Here is a 24645-nt window from a genome sequence, read left to right as displayed (position 1 = left end):
GTACATACAACAAAAGAAATTGCCGAAACATTTAGATTATATTATGAAAAATTATATTCAGTAGAACAAAAGACTTGGCAGACAGGAGAGAAAGAAAATAAGATCACAACCTTTTTAAAAGAAGCAAGACTCCCAAAAATTAGTCAATTGGATGCAGAGGGGATGGATAGGCCAATCACGGAAAATGAAATCAAGTTAGCATTAACAAACTCTGCCTCAGGTAAAAGCCCAGGCCCAGATGGCTTTACAGTAATGTATTACAAAAAATGTAAAGAGATACTACTACCAAGGCTATGTAGGTATTTTAACGGCCTGGGGAAGGGGCACAAATTAAGTAAAGAGGCCTCGGAAGCAATTATAACTGTTATCCCGAAAGAAGGCAAGGACTTGGAGGGCTGCTCGGGCTACCGGCCGATATCTTTGCTGAACACGGATATAAAATTGTTCGCAAGGATATTGGCCGGGAGAGTGAAGCAGGAAATGAATAAATTGGTACATCCAGATCAGACGGGTTTCATTCAGGGACGAGAGGGGAGAGACAATGGGGTAAGAACACTTTTGATAATCCGGAAAATGAGGTTGGCGGGGTCCCCAGGTCTACTCCTGTCAATAGACGCAGAGAAAGCGTTCGACAGGGTAGACTGGGGACTCATGCTCTCTACTTTAAAGGAAATGGGGTTTGGCAGGGGGATGATGAACTGGGTGGCCGCCCTTTATCAGTCTCCTTCGGCAAAAATAAAAATAAACGGTAGCTTCTCGCAAACATTTCAAATGAAAAACGGAACGAGGCAGGGATGTCCATTGTCACCACTGCTGTTTGTGTTGTCAATGGAACCCCTGCTAGCCAAGATCCGCAACAGTCAAAAAATAAAAGGGATCAAAATAGGAGAGGAGGAACATAAACTTGCAGCTTTTGCAGACGACGTCCTCTTCTATTTAACTGAACCCAAAACATCAATCCCAAACCTATTAAGCCTTTGCCATGAATATGGAGAAGTTTCAAATTTCAAATTGAATATCACCAAAACGGAGATTATGAGTATAAATGTTAGTAAGACAGAAGAAAAATCCCTGCAAAGGAATCATCGTTTCGCCTGGGTTAGCGAACTTAAATACCTTGGGATCTTGTTAGCAAAATCAATCAAAAAAACCTACGCGATAAATTTCATCCCATTGTTAAATGAAATTAAGAAAGAGACAAAAAGGGTGGAAAATAGAGCAATATCATGGATAGGGCGAATCAATTATTGCAAAATGGTCATCATGCCAAAGATCCTATATAAATTCCAGATGATCCCCATAGCCCTCCCGAGAACGCTACTCTCAGCCCTTAATAAATTAATTATGAATTTTATATGGAAGAATAAGAAACATAGGATATCTTCTCAAACATTAAGGCAACCAAAAAAAAAGGGTGGACTCGCCGTTCCGGATGTTAAGAGATACTACGATGCGGTGATATTAACAAGGGTGGTGGAGTGGGCCAGAGTCAATAAAGAAAAAAGGTGGGTAAGTTTAGAAAATGAAATATCACAGGTAAGGTTAGATAAGATAATTTGGAATCCCCCCAAATTTAGGACACTGGAGATAAATCTACACGAGATAACAAAAAAGGCACTGAAAACATGGGATATAGTATATAAAAAAATTGAGAAAGAATACAACTCACCTCTCATAGCACTGAAAAACAATGATTTTTTTGCACCGGGTAAGACACAAGTAGGGGGGCATTGGATTAAAAAAGACACTGCACAACTAAGAGATATAATGAGTGAGGGTCACATTAGAACACTGCAGGAGTTAAAACTTAATAAAAATTTAATGGAAATCAATGAGTGGAGGTATCAGCAGCTAAACCATTTTATACAGGGTCTTCCCCACCCTTTGAGGTCGGGAGACCAGTTGTCAGATCTTGAGAAAATTTGTACCACAGAAAGATCCAAAGGTATTATTTCAAAACTATATAGGATCCTACTGAGGATGGGGGAGCCGGACGTACCTCCATTCATTGAAAAATGGGAAAGGGAATTGGGCACACAGCGGGATAGGACCACAATAGAGAGATTGTTGGCTCTGACTCACTCCTCAGCGGTTGACAGCCGCACGGCGGAAATGTGTTATAAATGCATCGCCGGTTGGTATATGACACCGGATAAATTAAAACAATTTAAAGAGGGGCAGACAGGGGACTGTTGGAGGGGATGTAGATCACCAGGAAATATGGCACACCTTTGGTGGGGATGCCCCAAGATAAAAGAGTATTGGGAAAATATATTGGGTTGCGTGGAAGAGATCACAAAGAAAAAGATAAAGATGGACCCATGGGTTGTTTTATTTCATGGGGGAGAAGAAGGCATTAAAAGGTACAGGGACTCACTGGTTCCGCACCTCCTGAATGCCGCTAAGAGACTAATTCCTAGAAGGTGGCAAGATCCAGACCCCCCTTTAATGTGGGAATGGATTGACGCGGTCGAAGAAACATACAGAATGGAAGAACTGAAAGAGGGGTTAGAGGGTAATAATATCTTATTAAGCACAAAATGGGAAAACTGGAGGATTTTCAAGAAAACATGGAGTTACGCAGAAAAGCTACGGGAAGAAATTTAAACGCTCCCTTAGAAGAAAATTAGAAAGACCCATAGGTCTGAAGAGAATGTCTAAGGTGAGACAGGGGGGAAGGGGTAGGGGTAAGGGGGGGTAAAAATGTGAAAGGGTCAATTCTTGGTATAAAAAAAGAAAGAAAAAAAAAAAGAAAAATAAATATAAAAAAAAAAAAAAAAAAATAAATAAATAAATAAATAAATAAATAAAGATGTATAAAGCAAAAGCGACACTAATGATGCTAAACCAAAATAGAGATGCAATGGGCTGGTACGCAGAACATGAGCATAAAACACGCACTCTATGAGGTAGAGTCTGAAGTGAAAAAAAAAAAAAAAAAAAAAAAAAGAAAAGAGCTTCAGATCTGTATTCAATAATGATATCGGTCTATAGCTCCCACATTGGGAAGGGTCCTTTCCTTCCTTAGGTAAGACCGCAATTACGGCCTTCAAGGATTCAGTAGAAAATAACTTGTATCTCCTACACTATTAAACATTTTGACCATAAATGGCCCCAGAATCGGGAGAAGTAGTCTATAATATTGGATAGTAAACCCATCTGGGCCCGGTGATTTGCCTCCTTCCCCCCTTTTCACTGCCTCTTGGATATCTTCTATAGAAATTGTTTTTTCCATTTCCTGTAAGTTATATATCATCAAACATTGTATCACTGAAAGTAAAGAGTTCATCAGGACACTCTCACAGGGGAATATTTAGAGAGGACTGTCTGATGGAAATCTCACCGAATAACCCAAGGAAAGCTGGTCTTGAAGCCTAACTAGGTTATACTGTAAGTCTTCTACACATGATGTGCTCATGACTTAATAAGCAAAACTTTAACCACTTAAGATCCGCGCTATAGACGAAAGACGTCCACAGCGCAGCTCTCAAGTGCCGAGTGGACGTCCCTGGACGTCCTGTTGTTTACTTTTCCCGTGCATGCCGCTGGGGGCGCGCAGCGGGGAAACACTGTGCCCGGCGCATCGCTGGGAAGCCGTTGCGCGTGCCTGGTGGCCGCGATGTCTGCCAGGTACCCGCGATCGGCGGTGACAGCAGGGACGTTGAGCTCTGTGTGTAAACACAGAGCTCCACGTCCTGTCAGGGAGAGAGGAGACCGATCTATGTCCCTTGTACATAGGGACACAGCATCGGTCACCTCCCCCAGTCAGTCCCCTCCCCCCACACAGTTAGAACACACCCAGGATACACATTTAACCCCTTCCTCACCCCCTAGTGTTAACCTCTTCACTGCCAGTCACATTTATACAGTATTAGTGCATTTTTATAGCACTGATCGCTGTATAAATGTGAATGGTCCCAAAATTGTGTCAAAAGTGTCCGATACGTCCGCCGCAATATCGCAGGCTTGACCAAAAAAATCGCAGATCGCCGCCATTACTAGTAAAAGAAAAAAAAATCATAAATCTATCCCCTATTTTGTAGGCGCTATAACTTTTGCGCAAACCAATCAATATACGCTTATTGCGATTTTCTTTAACAAAAATATGTAGAAGAATACGTATCGGCCTAAACCGAGGGAAATTTTTTATTTATTTTTTTAAATCGCAGAGATGATCAAATACCACCAAAAGAAAGGTCTATTTGTGGGAAAAAAATAAAAAAAAATATAATTTGGGTACAGCGTTGTATGACCGCGCAATTGTCATTCAAAATGCATCAGCGCTGAAAGCTGAAAATTGGTCTGGGCACGAAGGGGGTTTAAGTGCCCAGTAATGAAGTGGTTAAAGAGCAAAAGGGCACAATGGGACATTAACCATCAAAAGGTAATTAGCATGACAGCTGCCTAAACTTTGGGTTGGCCATTGTTTTTCGGACCTCCTTATAATTGCACACTTCACTTCTGTTTCAGGAAACTAAAAGAATGCTCAAATCAACCAGAAAAGGGTATATGATCATTTTGTGTTGTACAGTTATCGTTATTGTGGTGTTTATCTGCATCATTCACATAAACTTCAGTCAGGTAAGTTATTTGTTGTAGACCTTGGGGCAGATCCACAAAGGAAGTACGCCGGCGTATCTACTGATATGCCAGCGTAATTAAAAATTTCCCGCGTCGTATCTTTGTTTTGAATCCTCAAAACAAGATACGATGGCATCTGGGTTAGATCCGACAGGCGTACGTCTTCGTACACCTTCGAATCTTAGATGCAATTCTTTGGCGTCCGTTGGGTGGCGTTCCCGTCGTATTCCGCGTCGAGTATGCAAATTAGCTATTTCCGATCCACGAACGTACAAGCAGCCGTCGCATTCTTTTACGTAATTTCCGTTCGGCTTTTAGCGGCGTATAGTTAAAGCTGCTATTTGGTGGCGTACGCAATGTTAAGTATGGCCGTTGTTCCCGCGTCAAATTTGTTTAGTTTGCGTAAGTCGTCCGTGAATGGGGCTGGACGTAATTTACGTCCACGTCAAAACCAATAACGTCCTTGCGACGTCATTTAGCGCAATGCACGGCAGGAAATTTAGGGATGGCGCATTCGCAGTTCGTTCGGTGCGGGGACGCGCTTCATTTAAATGAAACACGCCCCCTACTCGCCGCATTTGAATTCCGCGCCCTTACGCCGCGAGAGATACACTACGCCGCTGTAACTTACGGCGCAAATTCTTTCAGGATTCAAACCAAAGCCAGGTAAGTTACGGCGGCATAGCGTATCTCAGATACGCTGCGCTGGTGCAGATCTTTGTGAATCTGCCCCCTTGCAGTGAAATTGTGTTTGTGGATAAGGCTGTGTGTGTAACAGTAGAAATAATAAAGATTTCTCATTAGCTTTCAAACTTTCACTTTCTCAATGTAAAAAGTCATCTGGCACCTGCCTCTGGACACGTTGGGTACGTGACAACAGAATCCAAAACCATTGACCAAAAAATAGCAGAGATAATGACTATGATGAACTGTACAATTCCCCAAAAGGATACCATGTATTTTAATGAAACCACCAGTGCAATAAATAGCAAAGCAGAAATATTGAACTATAAACCTAGTTATTGTGTTGGAGACACCTTGATTGTTCAGGTTGAGATGTTCAATTATTTGGGGAAAAGGAAGACTTATGGAGGAGACTTCTTACAAGCCCGGATCTTTTCACCAAAGCTTGGAGCTGGAGCTTCTGGAAGAATCAAGGACTTTATTAATGGAACGTACAATATTTATTTTACATTATTTTGGAAAGGACAAGTACAAATATCTATTCTCCTAATGCATCCCAGTGAAGCGGTATCTCTATTGTGGAAAGGGAGGAACATGGGATACAATTATATCAGCTTCACAGGAAAATTCCTTAATAAAAACCAGGAAGTACACACAGAATGTGGCTTTTACTTGAATTCCCAACAAGAAAAATGTAAATATGTGGACAGGAAATATAGAGAAGTCTTCTACTGTATCAAGTTACCAGCAGTACCTTGTGAAGCTTTAATATTGTTAAACAGTGAAAACACACGTTATACATACCTCACCAATGCGAACAAGACTTTGTTTTCCATGTAAGTATTTCCTAAAATTACATTTTCCTAATGGCACAGTTTGCATTTTAGTTTAAGAAGTTCCACGCCTGTTTATATAAGATGTTGCTAAACATTAAAAGGTATATCCATGTTTTGGAATGATAACCATTCATTAAAAGTATATGTAAGGATTAAGTGACCTCAAAAAATAGGCGGACTTTGTTGGCACATTATGAGAGGAAATCTTGTATAAAAAATTATACAAATAGGTACAGAGACATGCAAACAACACGCTATATGGACACGGTCAACAGATACCCAGAATTGTAAACATAGAGGTTGGATCCCTATATTCAAAGTAAATACTCATAAATGTAATTTCATATATCTGATTAGAGAAGTCTGATCCAACATCGCCTCCACACTTGCTTGTCAACGAGTTTTGCATAATAGTAGCTTCCGCATGACAGTTCTGGGAAGGTGCTGATGGACCTTGAATACAAGGATATAACTAATCAGGATGATCCTAACAGGGATCAAGTGTTTATATGTGAATAATCAATAAACAAGTGCACCTAATAGGTATTGAACATCTGAACAACAGAGTGGGACTCAAAGCCAGGAAGAGATATATTGTCGTAAAAGTATCAAAAACACAGCCAGAAACAGATACAATAGATATATCTTTACAGGACGATATTAGGTTTGTATGATTGTGGGGTGGGGAAAAGTACCCATTTATAAAGAGTAGGTGAGATCTTGCAAGTAAATATCAGAGGTTTCTTGGTTGCAGAGGCCTGTAGAGATATATATCTATTGTATCTGTTTCTGGCTGTATTTTTAATACTTTTACGACCATATATCTCTTCCTGGCTTTGAGTCCCAGTCTGTTGTTCAGAAGTTCAATACCTATTAGGTATACTTGTGACTGTGGTTCCTGTTGAAGCGGCATACCACCGTTCCATCCATCCCCTTACACACAGGAGCCAAGTGCATATTTATGTACACACATTGATTATTCACATATTCACACTTGATCCCTGTTAGGCCTCGTACACACGATAGGTTAACCAGAGGACAACGGTCTGACGGACCGTTTTCATTGGTCAAAACCGATCGTGTGTGGGCCCCATAGGTTATTTAACCTTCGGTTTAAAAAAAGCAAACTTTCTTTAAATTTAACCGATGGATTGCTAACCGATAGCATGCAAAACCATTGGTTAAAAACTCGAGCATGCTCAGAATCAAGTCGAAGCATGCTTGGAAGCATTGAACTTCGTTTTTTTCAGCACGTCGTCGTGTTTTACGTCACCGCGTTCTGACACGATCGGTTATTTAACCTATGGCGTGTAGGCGTGACGGACCATCAGTCAGCTTCATCGGTTAACCTAAGGCAACGGTCCTTCAGACCGTTGCCCTCTGGTTAACCTATCGTGTGTACGAGGCCTTAGGATCATCCTGATTATTCATAGTCTGCATTGAGTGGTGTCTCTATATCCTTGTATTCAAGGTCCATCAGCACCTTCCCAGAACTGTCATGCGGAAGCTACTATTTTGCAAAACTCGTTGACAAGCAACTGTGGAGGCGATGTTGGATCAGACTTCTCTAATCAGATATATGAAATTACATTTATGAGTATTTACTTTTAATATAGGGATCCAACCTCTATGTTTGCAATTTTGGGTATCTGTTAACTGTGTCCGTATAGGGTGTTGTTTGTATGTCTCTATGTCTTTTAACCTATTTGTAAAAAAGTATATAATTTTTTATACAAGGTTTCCTCTTATTATGTAAAAACAGATAAATGAATCCTGCGCTTAGGACCAAATGTGTACGCTAAAGGCTACTGCCCCCCCTAAGAACAATCCCCCTAGGAGGATGGTAAAAAGTGAAAAAAGTGTGGAAAGGGGGTAATGGCGCTGCCTACCCCTCTGTACCCCTAAGAATAGGTAGGGGAATGGGACTCCTAATAAAGGGTCCTATAGCGAAATATTAATAGGTGAACTAATACAATGTTCAATGTGCAAAAAATATCATAAATAAATATTAATATGATGATAAGATATATGTGTATATCTATACCAACCCTGCTGTAGGTATGTGCAATATTATAACAACACACTTCCAATATCCATGTTATAGTGACAAAGGGCCAGATTCACAAAAGAGATACGACGGCGTATCTCCTGATACGCCGTCGTATCTCTGTGATCCACCCATCGTAACTATGCGGCTGATTCATAGAATCAGCTACGCATAGATAGCCCTAAGATCCGACAGGTGTAACTGTGTTACACCTGTCGGATCTTAGGCTGCAATTCTAGGCCAGCCGCTAGGTGGCGATTCCATTGCGGTCGGCGTAGAATATGCAAATGACTAGTTACGCCGATTCACGAACGTCCGATTTGCCCGTCGATCTAAATTTACGTAGTTTCCGTAGAGATGCGTCGCGTCAAACTAAGGATGCCCTCTAGGTGGTGTAACCCATGTTAAGTATGGCCGTCATTCCCGCGTCAAAATTCTAAATTTCACATCGTTTGCTTAAGTCGTCCGTGAATGGCGCTGGACGCCATTAACGTTAACGTCTAAACCAATGACGTCCTTGCGACGTCATTTAGCGCAATGCACGGCGGGTAATTTTACCGACGGAGCATGCGCAGTACGTTAGGCGCGGGAACGCGCCTAATTTAAATGGTGCCTGTCCCATTTGAATTAGGCGGGCTTGCGCCGAACGGATTTACGTTACACCGCCGAAAGTTTACAGGTAAGAGCTTTGTGAATCGGGCACTTACGCTGTAAACGTAAATGGGATACGTTACGCCGCCGCAGCATAACGTATTTGTACCTGAATCTTGCCCAAAGAACCTTAGTGACCATAGGTAAAATGTAGCACACCCAGTGCAGTGTCAGATACACCCTATGTTGACATAATAGAAATAATAATATATGAAAAAACGATGGCATCAAAATACAGTAAAATCAAATAGCAAATTTGTTTTCGTTTTTTGTTTCATTTTTTTTTTTTTTTTTTTTCTGAAATTCGTAAATTCGGGAAAATCTTTGTTAATACGAAAATTCGGAATTAACGAATTTTCGTTAAAAAACTAATTAGAAACTAAACGAATTGCACATGTCTACCATAGATACAATGCAGTCAGTGAGCAACTTGACCCTAGGGCAGGTGATGTGTTACTGGAAGGTTTACCAGGTGAAAATAAATAAAAAAGCTCTGAAAAAAGAAATTAATGCAGCCACCACATAAGGTCTGGTAAACTACAATACATTACATGTTTGCTCCTGGGCTTAGATAAACTTTTTTTTGGGGGGGGGGGGGAGGGGGTCTCTAGATAAAGCTACAATGAAAGCAAATCAGCAGGACTGAAATATTAAATACATTTCTTGTTTTTTTTCCTCATTTATAATTAAAGGTCCAACATTGGTATAGAGATTCCCAAACAAGTTGGAAGTATTGACGTTTTAAATTGCCCAAGTAAGTCTGCATTTTATATTGAATTTTTTGTTAGTAAATTGAAAGGATATTGTATAGTGAGATGTAATGTCTGTGATCAGCTTTACACATATATGAGTGGACATTTTGGGGTTCTTTTACTAATAATAATTATCTAAATAAATGTTCACTTTGTAAAGTGTATGTTACTAAATAAGACATGCAGGTGTTCCATTTGAGTCACCCAATCAGGTGTGAGGGAAGTAATAAGGATCTGTTTTTGTTATGACAGGCAGTTGATTGCTCTGTACCACCTGTGGTTATACCCTTAGCGGGAACACACAATACAGCCAATTACACATAAGCAGCTAAATAACCACTCCACCTACATATCTGGAAGTGGAACTCCCACCAAATTTATTGTATGTTTGTTTAAGATAGAGTGGGAAAAGGCTTGTCCTTGTGGCAATTTTCCAAAGACATAAAGTGAATAAAAACCAACAATTATGTACCACCAGAACAAGAGTAGATGGGAACTTATAAATGTCAAAGGCCATTTGGAAGCATGGCAGGTGGTCTGGTCTCAGGCATCCAAGAGTTCCCTTTAGAGTTCTTTTATAAAGAAAATGCATAAAAAAAACTCTACTTTTGGCTTCTGACTCCACGCTATTTACCCTGCCAGCTTCGTGGCTGGCATTGCCAGCGGGATAGGGGTAGCCTCCTTCATATTTACGGAAGCCGTCCTGCACTCACCCCTTTTTGGAAATCAGTATAATCAGTACAAAACCTGCTAGGTAGGGATGGGCAAACGGTTTAGCCCTATCATAAGTTTGGGCTGAACATTTGCCCATTCTGCCCTTTGCCGAACACCCGAATTTGCAGAGTGTTTGCATCGACAACATTTGCAGGGTGTTTGCAAAGCTTTGCCCAATCAGTGTGCAGTGTATGCTGGTTGTTAAGGAGCAGGGTCTGGAAACCAGCCACAGTGTCCTTAACAACTGATGAGTCATCAGCTGACAATGGGTTTCCCCAAAAAGTGGTGGTTAAAAAATAAACGAAAAAATGGCATGGGGAATCCCACCAGTCCATACCAGGCCCTTATGTGATCATGCAGCCTGGCAGGTCAAGAAAGGGGGGTGAGCTACAACACTTGGCAGGATGGTTATGTCCGGAGCCCTCGGACCCCACTAGAAACATGGTGGGTACCCAGGTAACTGGAGATAACCTGGTGGAATGTATAGAGGCGGGGGAACTGGGGGCTATGGACCAGTACCCCACATTTATACTTATAGATAAGATTTGGAATAAAACTAAACAACACCTGCAATACATGGGATACACTAGCTGGTCACGTATATGGAGGAATAGTAATTATCTAAAACTTAATAAACTACAAAATTTTGTCAATTGGGAGAGATGGGGAGTAAAGTACACTTCACAACTATATTATGGAGGTGTACTCAGGGATTTCCAGTCCCTGCGTGCGGAATTTGATCTGCCCAATACATCTTTTTTTCAATACTTACAGTTGCGATATGCTATTTTGGCGCAGGCTACAACATCCACATTGGAGCTCACCAGACCGGTAATGCTTACGAAGTTAACTATGACGCCCTCCAGGAAAGGACAAATTTCGTCCTTGTATAGCGCCCTTCTTGGTCACGTCTCTACGGCGATGACTTTGAAGTGTAGAGCTGGCTGGGGGGACGACATAGGATATATTTCTGATGAGGAGTGGAATACAATACTAGGTAATGTTCTCAAGGTAACACTGTCATCAACTCAGCAGCTCACTCAGCTTTTTATTATTCACCGTACATATCGCACACCTGAAAAGTTGTATAAATGGCGTAGAAGGGATGACCCATTTTGTCCCCGCTGTCTAGTGGACAACGGGACCCTTGTGCATATGCTGTGGAGGTGTCCGATGCTGCAGCGCTATTGGGCTGCGGTGGTGGCCACTGTTAATAGCATATGGAACCTTCAACTGCCTATGGATCCTAAACTTTGTTTGTTGGGGTGGTTAGACGAAGAACTGTACGTGCCACACACCTCTACTGCTATTCTAAGGGCCCTGTTTTTGGCCAGGAAACTTATTGCCAGGAAATGGCTGTCCATAATGGCTCCCACAGTGGATAATATCGGTAAATGATTCTCTTGTTAGGGAACAACTTACGTATAAACACCGGGGTAATTTGGGGAAGTTTGAGAATATATGGGGTCCTTGGCTGGATACCCCAGGTTTGGCACCATTGCGGCTGGCGCAAAATAGAATTTCTGGAGACAGAGCTGTAGCGGCTATTATGCCGGCTTAGAATGGGCAGGCGAGAAGGGAGGGAGCTACCTGTGCCTCGAGCAGGATAAAAAAATATATATGAAGGGTATATTTAAGGTTTCTAGACATAATGGATTAACCCAATATAGTGCTGAAGAATATAAATGTGTTGTATGGACATGTATGTGTTCCCGAAGATATGTGAAACCTGTTTCGCATTATATTTTGTAATATTTTGTAATGTATTTAAAAAAAAAAGAAGAAAGTATGTGTTTTGTATGTCGGAATTTCAATAAAAAAGAATCTGATTAAAAAAAAAAAAAAAATCCATAAGTGCTTTTTTTAACCACGACTATTCCTTTATATTGTCTTTTAAAATTTACAAATGCAGCAATTCAGAATTTGGATAAAAAGTTTAGCACCAGAAAGAAATGTTTTTGAAAGATAAAAAGTGCATTTTATATACAACTATATAAATCAGACCAAAATGAGGGACAAATGAGGGGGGAAGAGGGACAGAGGGACATTGCTCCAAATCAGGGACAACCCCTCAAAATCAGTGGGGTAGATTCAGGTACTGCTGCGCACTTCTTACGGAGGCGCAGCGTTACGTTTTTATGCTACGCCTCCGTAAATTACTTGCGCTACGCTTGATTCAGGAAGCAGTAGCTCCGTAATTTGCGGAGGTGCTCCGTAAAAATGGCCGGCGTAAGCGCGCGTAATTTAAATGATCCCGTAGGGGGCATGGATCATTTAAATTAGGCGCGTTCCCGCGCCGAACGTAGTGCGCATGCTCCGTCGGGAAACTTTCCCGACGTGCATTGCGGCAAATGACCTCGCAAGGACGTCATTTGCTTTAACGTGAACGTAAATGGCGTCCAGCGCCATTCACGATTCACTTACGCAAACGACGTAATTTTCTAATATCGCCACGCGGGAACGACGGGTATACTTAGCATTGGCTGCCCCTGCTAATAGCAGGAGCAGCCTTACGCGGAACCCGACAAACGCAAATAACGTAAAATACGTACGCAGGGCGCGCGTAGGGTTGTGAATCGGCGTGAGTATGCAATTTGCATACTCTACGCTGACCACTAGGGGAACGCCACCTAGAGGCCATTGTAAGAATGCAGCCTACGATACGACGGCATAAGAGCCTTATGCCAGACATATCTTAGGCTGCAGTCGGCGTAACAAGCTTTCTGAATACAGAAAAGTCGTTACGCCGGCGCAACTAAGCAATTGCGCTGCGTAACTATGGATACGCAGACGCAATTGCTTACTGAATCCACCCCAGTGACAGTTAGCAGCTACGCACATATCCCAAGATTCTCAGCTGTGATCTCTGCTCGCTCTGCATTCAGGAGGTGATGATGCAGTGTCTGTGCTGAGCACTAGAGGGAAACAGGCTCACTGCAGCTGATGTTAGAGAATGTTCCACAATGACACAGGCAAAGTTAGCCACTACCAGCACCTGGCTACACATCCTTATGTTCTTCCATCCATATCATACCACTCTAGATGGGACTCAATGCTCAGCCATATACGTGGACATAAGGGGGAATTCCATCATGGTGTAGCAAATTTTTTATTAAGAATGAATATAAACATTTCACCCACTTTATACAATATCATATGTACCGTATACAGGTAAACTGTCTCTGGCCTTGACTGAGCTATTGTATTATTAAACCCCTCCTACTCCACCCAAAGCCTGTACTGTATAGCCACCTACTTCCTTATCATGTGCCGATCCATGTTTCTGTTAGTATACTATTCTTCTATACAAGCTTAACATAACAATGCATCCATATGTATCAAGTATGATTTTATTATAGATGGCACTGTTGAATATATTTCAGTATACACTAGGGGAGCTTGGGCAACTTTTGAACAGCTGCTGTCTGAGAGGGGTAATTGCAAGACTATTGGGTATGGGTGGAGTACATAGCGTGGGTGATTTTGGATTAAAAAAATGTTTTATTATTATTATGTTAACGCAATTCTTTTTCAGAAACCTCTATGAATGTGACTTCAAAATGCCAAATTGGGACCTCCCTTCCCTTCCCTAGCGGCTACTTCTTGAAGAACCAATGGTTCCCCTCACATTGCAATCTTTCTACCTTTGAGCCCTTGTTAAATGCCAATAAATGTTTGGCTGGCAAAATGATATACTTGATGGGTGATTCAACAATTCGCCATTGGATAGATTTCTTCCCAAAAGTCATGAAGAGTAAGTATCCATGTTGCCTTTGGGAATTTTTGATCATAACCCCAGGGAACACAACTTAAATAGTGTACTTCTAATGGTCTCAAGGTGACACATTGTTACAAAGTCTATTTAATTTACCTTAATGCGGTATTTAACCCCAAATCAAACATGTAAAATATTGCAGCTTACCAATGCTTAAACGTCGTATGTGAACTCAACGTTTTGATTTTCGATTAATTAGTATGGTTTCTGTCTGAATAAAATTGTAAGAGCAAGACTACACATGCTCAGAAATGAAAGAATACATACAAAACTATTCAACACTATTATGTCCCTTCTGAAGTTGTATTCTCTGTCGTACGAGAATTTTCATTTCTTAATTTTTGACATGAGACTAGCATGCAACAAAAAACGGACGAACGGCCATCCGAAAATCTGATCTTGTGTATGAGGCTTTAGGGTGTTGCTACTCTGGATGGAGAAGACACCTTTTGACAGCAGCATTATCAATCTAGGGAAAGGGTAGTGCTAGGTGCACTAGATGTCCAATTAACACTTTTCAATCAATTACAGCAACAGCGTTTTTTTTCTTTTTGGGATAAAATATCATGGCCTTTGTTAACCACTTTAGCCCTGAAAGGTTTACCCATGTTCACGACCATTTTTTTGCGATATGGCACTTTGTTACTTGAACTTTGACAATTGTGCGGTCGTGCGACGCTGTACACAAATAAAACTGAGGTCCTTTTTTTCCAAAAATAGAGCTTTTTTTGGTGGTATTTGATAATTTTTTTTCTGCACTTTAAACAAATCTTTTCTAACAATTAAAAAAAAAAAATCTAATTTCTTCATCAGTTTAGGCCAATATGTATTCTGCTACATATTTTTAGTAAAAAAAAATCCCAATAAGTGTATATTGATTGGGCAAAAGGTATAGCGTCTACAAACAATGGAATATTTGTATGAAATTTTTATTTATTTATTTTACTAGTAATAGTAGCTATCAGCGTTTTTTAGGGGGACTGTGACATGGCGGAGGATAATTCGGACACCTAACTGACACCTTTGACACTTTTTGAGAACCAGTGACACTACTACAGTGATCAGTGCTAAAAAATCTGCACTGACATTGTACTAATGACACTGGCAGGGAAGGGGTTAACATCAGGGGCAATCAAAGGGTTACGTGAGCTCCTAGCGAGTGCTTTCTAACTGTGGGGGGAATGCTGTGACTGGAGGAAGACAGAGATCTGTGTTCTCTCCATCTTCCTCTCTAACAGAATGATGGTCTGCCTTGTTTACATAGGGAGACTGCCATTCTTCCTCTTCAGAGAATGATCGGCAGGTCCCACGCACCCCAGACCCACTGCACAAAGTCTCGTACCTGTATGTGATTTCGTGCAGGAGGGCCGCACAGCCGCAGTATATCTGTGTAGGATGGTCCATAAGTGGTTAAAGTAATCTACTGAGCTGGCCAGAACCTTCTCTGGAGGGAGTCTATTCCACATTTTCACAGCTCTTACTGTGAAGAAACCTTTCCATATTTGGAGATGAAATCTCTTTTCCTCTAGACGTAAAGAGTGCCCCCTTGTCCTCCGTGATGACCTTAACCACTTAAGACCCAGACCAAAATGCAGCTAAAGGACCTTGCCCCTTTTTGCGATTCGGCACTGCGTCGCTTTAACTGACAATTGCACGGTCATGTGACGTGGCTCCCAAACAAAATTGGCGTCCTTTTTTCCCCACAAATAGAGCTTTCTTTTGGTGGGATTTGATCACCTTTTCGGTTTTTATATTTTGCGCTATAAACAAAAATAGAGCGACAATTTTGAAAAAAATGCAATATTTTTTACTTTTTGCTATAATAAATATCCCTCAAAAATATATATATATATAAAAAAAAATCCTCAGTTTAGGCCGATACATATTCTTCTACCTATTTTTGGTAAAAAAAATCGCAATAAGCGTTTATCGGTTGGTTTGCGCAAAATGTATAGCGTTTACAAAATAGGGGATAGTTTTATTGCATTTTTATTTTTTATTTTTTTACTACTAATGGCGGCGATCATCGATTTTTTTCGTGACTGACATTATGGCGGACACTGCGGACAATTTTGACACATTTTTGAGACCATTGTCATTTTCACAGCAAAAAACGCATTTAAAATGCATTGTTTATTGTGAAAATGACAGTTGCAGTTTGGGAGTTAACCACAGGGGGTACTGTTGGGTTTATGTGTGACCTGAAGTGTGTTTACAACTGTAGGTGGGTGTGGCTGTATGTGTGATGTCATCGATTTTGTCCCCCTATAAAAGGTAACACACGATCGATGCTGCCGCCACAGTGAAGAATGGGGAAGCCGTGTTTACACACGGCTCTCCCCGTTCTTCAGCTCCAGGGACCGATCGCGGGACTCCAGCGGCAATCGGGTCCGCGGCTCCCGGTCACGGAGCTTCGGACCAGGTCACGGGAGCACTCCGCGGGCGAGCGCCCGCGACCCACGGCTGGGTACTAGTACAGGACGTACCTGTACGTACATGTGCCCAGCCGTGCAAATCTGCCGACGTATATGTGCAGGAGGCGGTCCTCAAGTGGTTAAAGTAAATAACTCAACACCAAGTTTACTATGTGGACCCCTTATGTATTTGTACATGTTGGTTATATACCCCCTTAAAGGGGTTGAAAATCCTCAAGGTTTTTCACCTTAATGCATTCTATCTATTAAGGTGAAAAACCTTCTATCATTCAGCAACTCCAGAGCCCCCCTTATACTTACCTGAGCCCTGTGTTTCCCACAACGGGAACGAGCACACCAGCTCTGACCGGTGTCTCATGTATTTCATGTCCTGATTGGATAGAATGATAGCAGTGCAGCCATTGTCTCCACTGCTGTCAATCAAATCCAATGACGGAAGCGTCGGGGGGGGGGGGGGGGGGGCGTTGCCGAGTCCTGCTGTCTGTGTCTAGGGATGCAGCAGCAGGACACGGCAGTGTGCCTGCACGGGTGTCCCGAAGGAGAGCGCTTCTCTGATGGGACACTTGAGAAGAAGAGAAGCCTGGAGCGCCACGGAGGGACCCCAGAAGAGGAGGATCGGGGCCACTCTGCAAAACCCTTGCACAGAGGAGGTAAAAATGACATGTTTGTTTTTTGAACCTTTACAACCCCTTTAATCTTCTCTTCTTAAGAGAGAATAAATTAATTTCCACAAATCTTCTCATAGCTGAGCTCCTCCATGCCTCTTATCAGTTTGGTTGCCCTTCTCTGCACTTTCTCCAGTTCCCCCCTCCCATACCCTTTTTGAGAACTGGGGCCCAAACTGAACTGCATATTCCAGATGAGGTCTTACTAATGATTTGTACAGGGGCAAAATTATATCTCTCTCTCTGGAGTCCATACCTCTCTTAACCTCCCTGGCGGTATGATTATTTCAGAAAAAAGGTGCTGAAAGCGGTACCATTATTTGCAAGGAAATTTGGCGTTTTATACTGTAGGCCTGTAATTCTAAGGAATAACTAACTTAAATTTTTTTATGACGAATTTCCCCACAAATCGCTATCGCACAATTCTGCAAGTGATTATAATTTATTATCGCTGTTTTTTAGCTGCTCTAAAACCATTTTTGACATAAAGGGACACTTTTGGACAATCTCCAGTTTGCAGGCAGAAAGAACAGTTTTTATTATATAAAAGAACATGTAGGACACTGGGCAGACCACTAGGGACAAGGGGGGGGGTGTATTTTTTACATACAGCACTGTAATCTATAAGATTACAGTATACTGTATGTAATGTGTTTGTTTACCTTTTTGAATTTGGCGCCGTTCTCTGCCCCCGTGCGTCGTAACGTCGCAGGGAACGGAGATTGGCGGCACAGGAGGACACTGTGTGAATCGAGCGAGGTCCTGCTCGCTCACACAGCGCGGCGGCATCGCTGGATCCAGGGACAAGGTAAATAACTTTGTCTCTGGCTGCAGCGTGGCGAGCCCGAGTCTGACTCGGGGATACCGATTTTGGTATAAAAATCTTACCCCGAGCCAGACTCGGGAATACCGCCAGGGCGGTTAATACAAGAAAGTACTTTACTCGCTTTGGAAACTGCAGCTTGGCAATGCATGCCATTATTGAGCTTATGATCTACCAAAACCCCCAGATCCTTCTCCACTATGGATCCCCCAGTTTTCCTGCCCCTAGTATGTATGATGCATGCATATTCTTAGCCCCCCAAGTGCATAACTTTACATTTATCAACATTAAACCTCATTTGCCACATAGTCGCCCAATTAAACGGTGCATTGAGGTTGGCTTGTAAGTTGGAGACATCCTGTAAGGACGTTATTCCACTGCATAGCTTAGTGTCATCTGCAAAGACTGAATCCCAGACCCTATATCAGTGATGGTGAACCTTTTTGAGCCTGAGTGCCCAAACTACAACACAAAACCAACTTATTTAAAATTGTCAACACCAAATAAACAAAAGTAAACATTATTTGCACCCATTACCTTCATTAGCTAGAAACATCTCATTAAGTTCTCTCTAAATAGTTTTTTTAGCCTGACTTTCCCTGTCTTCATAGTTTCAAGCCCTGACCATTTCCATTCAAGTGTCCAATCAAATTGCCTGCTTATCTGTTGATAAAACCACATTTCATGGGAAAGGGAACATCAGGCCCCCTTTTTAGGACATATTAACCACTTAAGGTCCGCCTAACGCCTATATAAATCGGCAGAATGGCACGGCTGGGCATAGGCACGTACAGGTATGTCCCCTTTAAGATGCCCAGCCGTGGGTCATGCTCGTGACCCGGTCCTGAGCTACGTGACCGTGCCTGCGGGACCCGAGTACCCAATCGCCGCCGGTGTCCCGCGATCGGGTCACAGAGCTGAAGAACGGGGAGAGGTAAGTGTAAACAAATCTTTCCCCGAGTGTCACTGATCGTCCCCTGTCAGTGACGTCACATGCCAAGCCACGCCCCCACACAGTAAGGATCACTTCCTAAAGAACACTTAAGCCCTGCAGTGCCCCCTACAGGTTAACCCCTTCACTGCCAGTGTAATTTTCACAGTAATCAGTGCATTTTTATAGCACTGCTCGCTGTAAAAATGACAATGGTCCCAAAATGGTGTCAAAAGTGTTCCATGTGTCCGCCATAATGTCGCAGTCACGATAAAAATCACTGATCGCCGCCATTACTAGTAAAAAAAAAATATTAATAAAAATGCCATTAAACTATTTGGTAGACGCCATAACTTTTGAAAATCCACTCAATAAACGCTTATTGCAATTTTTTTTTTTAACAAAAATATGTAGAAGAATACGTATCAGCCTAAACTGAGGATTTTTTATATATATATATATATATATATATATATATATATATATATATATATATATATATATATATATATATATATATATATATATATATATTTTGGGGATATTTATTAAAGCAAAAAGTTAAAAATATTTTTGTTTACAGCGCAAAAAATAAAAACCGCAGAGGTGATCAAATACCTCAAAAAGAAAGCTCTATTTGTGGGACCACGCAATTGTCAGTTAAAGCGGCGCAGTGCCGAATCGCAAAAAGTGGCCTGGTCCTTTAGCAACAAAATGGTCTGGTGCTTAAGTGGTTAAAGTCCAACAGGAACTAGAAAAAATCTACACTTTAAGTGGTTTACCCCCACAATGCAAGGGCTAAATGCTTGTTATGTCTAGAGGGTAAAGAAACATTATTATTTACTTAAAGCGGGGGTTCACCCTTAGAGGGCACTTTTTCCCCTTAGATTCCTGCTCGTTTTTACTTGGGGAATCGGCTATTTATTTTAAAATATGTGCAGTACTTACCCGTTTACGAGATGCATCCTCTCCGCCGCTTCCGGGTATGGGCTTCGGCAATGGGCGTTCCTTCTTGATTGACAGTCTTCCGAGAGGCTTCCGACGGTCGCATCCATCGCGTCACGATTTTCCGAAAGAAGCCGAACGTCGGTGCGCAGGCGCAGTATAGAGCCGCACCGACGTTCGGCTTCTTTCGGCTACGAGTGACGCGATGGATGCGACCGTCGGAAGCCTTTCGGAAGACTGTCAATCAAGAAGGAACGCCCGCTCCCGAAGACCCATACCCGGAAGCGACGGAAGAAGATGCAGCTCGAAAACGGGTAAGTACTGCTCATATTTTAATACAAATAGCCGATTCCCCTAGACCGAACGAGCAGGAAGCTAAGGGGAGAATTTTTTTTTTTTTACAAATGGGTGAACTCCCACTTTAACACTCCTGCTCCAGCCGGCTCTAGCAATGCCTTCTTCCCTTGAAAGTCTGTAGGCTGTTCTTTGGCATCATTGCGTACAATGCAGGGCTGCATACTCTGCAGTGTACATGGAGAAGGCAGGAGTGCAGCGTGGCTGGGAGCGCCTTAGAGAAGTGGCTTCTCCCTACCTGTTGCTCCTTCACAGAACAGGTTTTAGAAAAGTCATTGTTTTCTTACACTTCAAAAGACTGGAAAACATCTTCTTTACTGCAGTTATGTCAAATAAAATTGTGTTGGATTTAACTTCAGTGTTTTATTATAGAGTCAAGCTGCCTGTGAATGGTGCCAAGTCAATAGGTGACCATACTGCTTAGACAGAATGACTGGATATGTCAATGTATTAAGTGCCATTTTAAAGAGAACACTTGTCAACACTGGCCCTAAACCCACAGAGAAATATAATTTAACACATAACTGGATACTGATACATCAATTGAATAACACAATAAAAAACTGCAACCTTAACCACTTCAATACCGGGCTTTTATACACACCTCCATACCGGGCCTATTCTGGCACTTCTCTCCTACATGTAAAAATCATCATTCTTTTGCTAGAAAATTACGCAGAACCCCCAAACATTATATATGTTTTTTTAGCAGACACCCTAGGGAATAAAACGACGGTCATTGCAACGTTTTATCTTGCACGGTATTTGCGCAATAATTTTTCAAACACCCTTTTTTTGGAAAAAAAATTGTTTCATGAATTAAAAAAATAACAAAACAGTAAAGTTAGCCCAATTTTTTTGTATTATGTGAAAGATTATGTTACACCGAGTAAATAGATACCCAACAGGTCACGCTTTATTATGCGCACACTCATGGAATGGCGCCAAACTTTGGTACTTAAAAATCTCCATAGGCAACGCTTTAATTTATTTTTACAGGTTACCAGTTTCGATTTACAGAGGAGATCTAGTGCTAGATTTGTTGCTGGCACTCTAGCGCACGCGGCGATACCTCACATATGTGGTTTAAACGGCGTTTACATATGTCGGCGGTTCTTGCGTGTGCGTTCGCATCTGCACGCGAGCTACCGGGGACAGGGGCATTTTAATTTTATTTTTTAATCTTTTATTTATTTTTTTACTTATTTTTTACACTTTTTTTCAAAAAAAATTTTTTTTCACTTTTATTCCTATTACAAGGATTGTAAACATCCCTTGTAATAGGAAATGTGTGTGACGGGTCCTCTTTATGGAGAGATGCGGGGTCAATAAGACCCCACATCTCTCCTCCAGGCTGGAAACCATGAGATCGGTGAAAAAAAATTCACCGATCTCATGAATAGTTGCTTACAGCCGCCCGGGTCCTCCGACGGTCATAGAGATGACTGGTGACCATCTGGTCACCAGTCATCTCTATGCTTCCTGCGAGCGCCGGACAATTCGTTCTCCGGGCCCCCGAAGGAACCGCCGCTATGATCTGTCTTATGTCGTGCAGAATCGCCGGCTGAACAAGAGGATATCTGGATGATGTCTCTGGCTGCAGGCATCATTCAGATATTCACCCGCAAAGCCCAGGACGTCATTTGACGTCCACCCAGGATGGGAGATCCCATCTGTGGACGTCAAATGACAATGGGCCGGTATTGAAGTGGTTAAAAAAAAAAAGGCATGCCTACCAACAAGGTTTATTATATAACACCCTTGCTTTCACTCTCTGGACTTTCTCCTACAGAAAGTATTTATTGAATTAAATGCTAATTTATTTTGAATGCGCTGCATTTTTTTCTTTCAACTATTATTGTTCTTGAGCATAGGCATGCGCACAGGGTGTGCCAGGTGTGCCCAGGCACAACCTAATAACCCTGTGCAGCACATATTCCCCCTATTGCCCTGGTTCCCCCCTCCTGGATGTTTTAGGATGAGTGGGGGAAGGGGCCGATAAATTTGTAACTTACCAGCCCCTTCCCTTTCATGGTGAGTGATCAGTACTATGTGTTTGATCTTTGGGGTGCACACCCTAATACAATAGGCTGCGCACACCTATGCTCTTGAGGAGGTTTTATACAGTGAGGCCTCGTACACACGACCGAGAAACTCAACGTAAAAGAAACAACGTCTTCCTCGACGAGTTCCTTGTTAGGCTTGTCGAGGAACTTGACAAGCTTGCTTTGCATACACACTGTCAATACAAAATCTCCTCGTTCTCATACGCGGTGACGTACAACACATACGACGGCAGGGGAAGTTCGATTCCACTGGCACAACCCTTGGGGCTGCTTTTGCTAATCTCATGTTACTGCGTGTTAAGTAAAAGTTTGGTAAGAGACGATTTGCGCTTTTCAGTCTGTTACAGCGTGAAAAATGTGTTATCTCCATTACAAACGCTACTTTTACCGAAGGTGCGCTCCCGTCTTTTACTTTATTCTGAGCATGCGCGGTTTTCTAAGCATACACACGAACGTGTTTCTCGTCGTAAACCAGCCCAACGAGAAACACGACGAGGAAATTGAGACTCCTGACGAGAACTTGTTCTCTTTTTTTTCTCGTCGAGATCCACAACAGTTTTCTCGACAAAAAACATACACACGACCGTTTTCCTCGGCAAAAAAGCTCTGCCACCAATTTTATTGATGGATTTTGACGAGGAAAACGGTCGTGTGTACGAGGCCTGTGTTGATACGTTTTCTCACAAAGAGTTTGGAAACTAGTCTTCTGCTTAACAATAAATAAAGAATTATGTAATTTTTGTGGATTTTTACCAAATCTGTAAAAAAGAGGACCAATAAAAAATATGCTTTTTAAAATATATAACCATTTGCTTTTTGATCTTTTTTTTAACAGATTTGACATTTTTTAACACCCACAATCCTGGTGTTTATTATGTTGCATTCGACTTACAAAACAACATCTACATTCAGTTCAAGAAACATGGACATCCATTTGTAATTACGAGATTCTACAATGTCAAGGATCATGCCTACATCGCCAATGAACTTGACCGGGTTGGTGGCGGCTCCAACACAATTGTTGTGGTAACTCTAGGACAGCACTTCCGGCCCTTTCCTTTCCCTCTGTTCATCAAAAGGCTTCTCAACATACAAAGCGCCATAGAGAGCCTGTTTTTACGAAGTCCAGATACAAAGGTCATCATAAAGTCAGAGAACACCAGGGAGATTAACCCTGATGTAGAGCGATTCAGCGACTTTCATGGGTATATTCAGTACCTCTTAGTAAAGCACATCTTCAGTGGACTTAATGTTGGGATGATAGACGCTTGGGACATGACCACAGCATTGGACTCTAGAAGTGTCCATCCAGGGGAGGATATTATTAAGAATCAGATCAACTTGTTTTTGTCTTATATCTGTTAAATATTTTTTTTAAATATATGTTTACATTTATTGTACTTTTAATATAAAATAATTTTATGTTAAGGCAAAACCCCTGCCAACAATGAAATGCCCAGTTACAGTTTGTGTATGGCTGTTTTTATCTGCCATAGGATTTGTGCTTTGGCCAAGCCATTCTGGATTTACAAAGCCCTGTGAGACAGCAAGGCTAGGTTGGTCAATTTTCTCTACTGCAGATATGCGCTACAGTTAGGTCATGTGCCCGCCCCAGCTTGTGTGCAGCGGCAGGTCAGGGTGACAGGGTAGTTGTCACGTCCTCCATGTTTTCATTTCATTGGGTGCCAAGCAAGCGCCACATGAGAAGCCTACCCCAGGGTAGGTTATTCTGGGCTATGCTAGGCACTTTGAAAAGGAGCACTACCATACACATGGGGTACTTTAACATATGCCACTTTTATGACCCAGCAGATGAAAAACATGAACAAATTCTAGTAAACTCTTTTGATGTATTAAGCATCACCACGGTTACTTTTGCATTTAGGAGGGTCATGCAGAGCCAATGCCCTCTCCACCTGTCCAGCGTATCACTACTAGACATGTGCACTGCCAAAAAAATCGTTTTTTTCGTTTGTTATTTACTTTTTTTTTTTTTTGGAAATTCGGGAGATTAAAAAAAAAATGTTTTCCTTTTGTTTCATTCGTTTTTTTAATTTTTCGTAAATTCGTAAATTCGGGAAAATCGGGAATTTTTTTCCGTTTTATTCGTTCTTTTGCTTTTTTCGTAAATTCGGAAAATTCGAAAATTCGAATTCCGATATTTCGGATTTTCAAAAAAGCAAACTCGGAATCTGCGCCGTCCTAAGTTTAAGTGTATTCTTTTCTTTTTTTTATTTTTTTTTTTTTTTGACCACCTCAGCTTTTACCAAATTCTAGAGACCAGCTCATGATTTGATGCTTCTTACGTCTCGGTTTGTGGTTTGCATCATGTGTGGTATAATTTCTGTGCTCCCCTTTTTTTTTTTTTTTTTTGTACTCTTTAAAT

General features: G+C 41.7%; 1 protein-coding gene across 1 annotated transcript in view; it reads left to right on the top strand.

Moving 5' to 3' along the window:
- Positions 1 to 23729, top strand: part of LOC120918335 — a 101088-nt gene extending 77359 nt beyond the window's left edge. Inside the window, exons 9-14 of the mRNA XM_040329874.1 lie at positions 300 to 546; positions 4471 to 4581; positions 5386 to 6101; positions 9492 to 9553; positions 13801 to 14019; positions 23095 to 23729. Coding sequence (XP_040185808.1) covers positions 300 to 546; positions 4471 to 4581; positions 5386 to 6101; positions 9492 to 9553; positions 13801 to 14019; positions 23095 to 23624 — 1885 coding nt within the window. The 3' untranslated portion in view covers positions 23625 to 23729. The remainder of the gene's footprint in view (positions 1 to 299; positions 547 to 4470; positions 4582 to 5385; positions 6102 to 9491; positions 9554 to 13800; positions 14020 to 23094) is intronic.
- Positions 23730 to 24645: the final 916 nt, after the last annotated feature.

This window comes from Rana temporaria, chromosome 12 (assembly GCF_905171775.1).
Source record: "Rana temporaria chromosome 12, aRanTem1.1, whole genome shotgun sequence".
Classification (NCBI taxonomy): Eukaryota; Metazoa; Chordata; class Amphibia; order Anura; family Ranidae; genus Rana; species Rana temporaria.
This window is presented reverse-complemented; position numbering and strand designations above follow the sequence as displayed.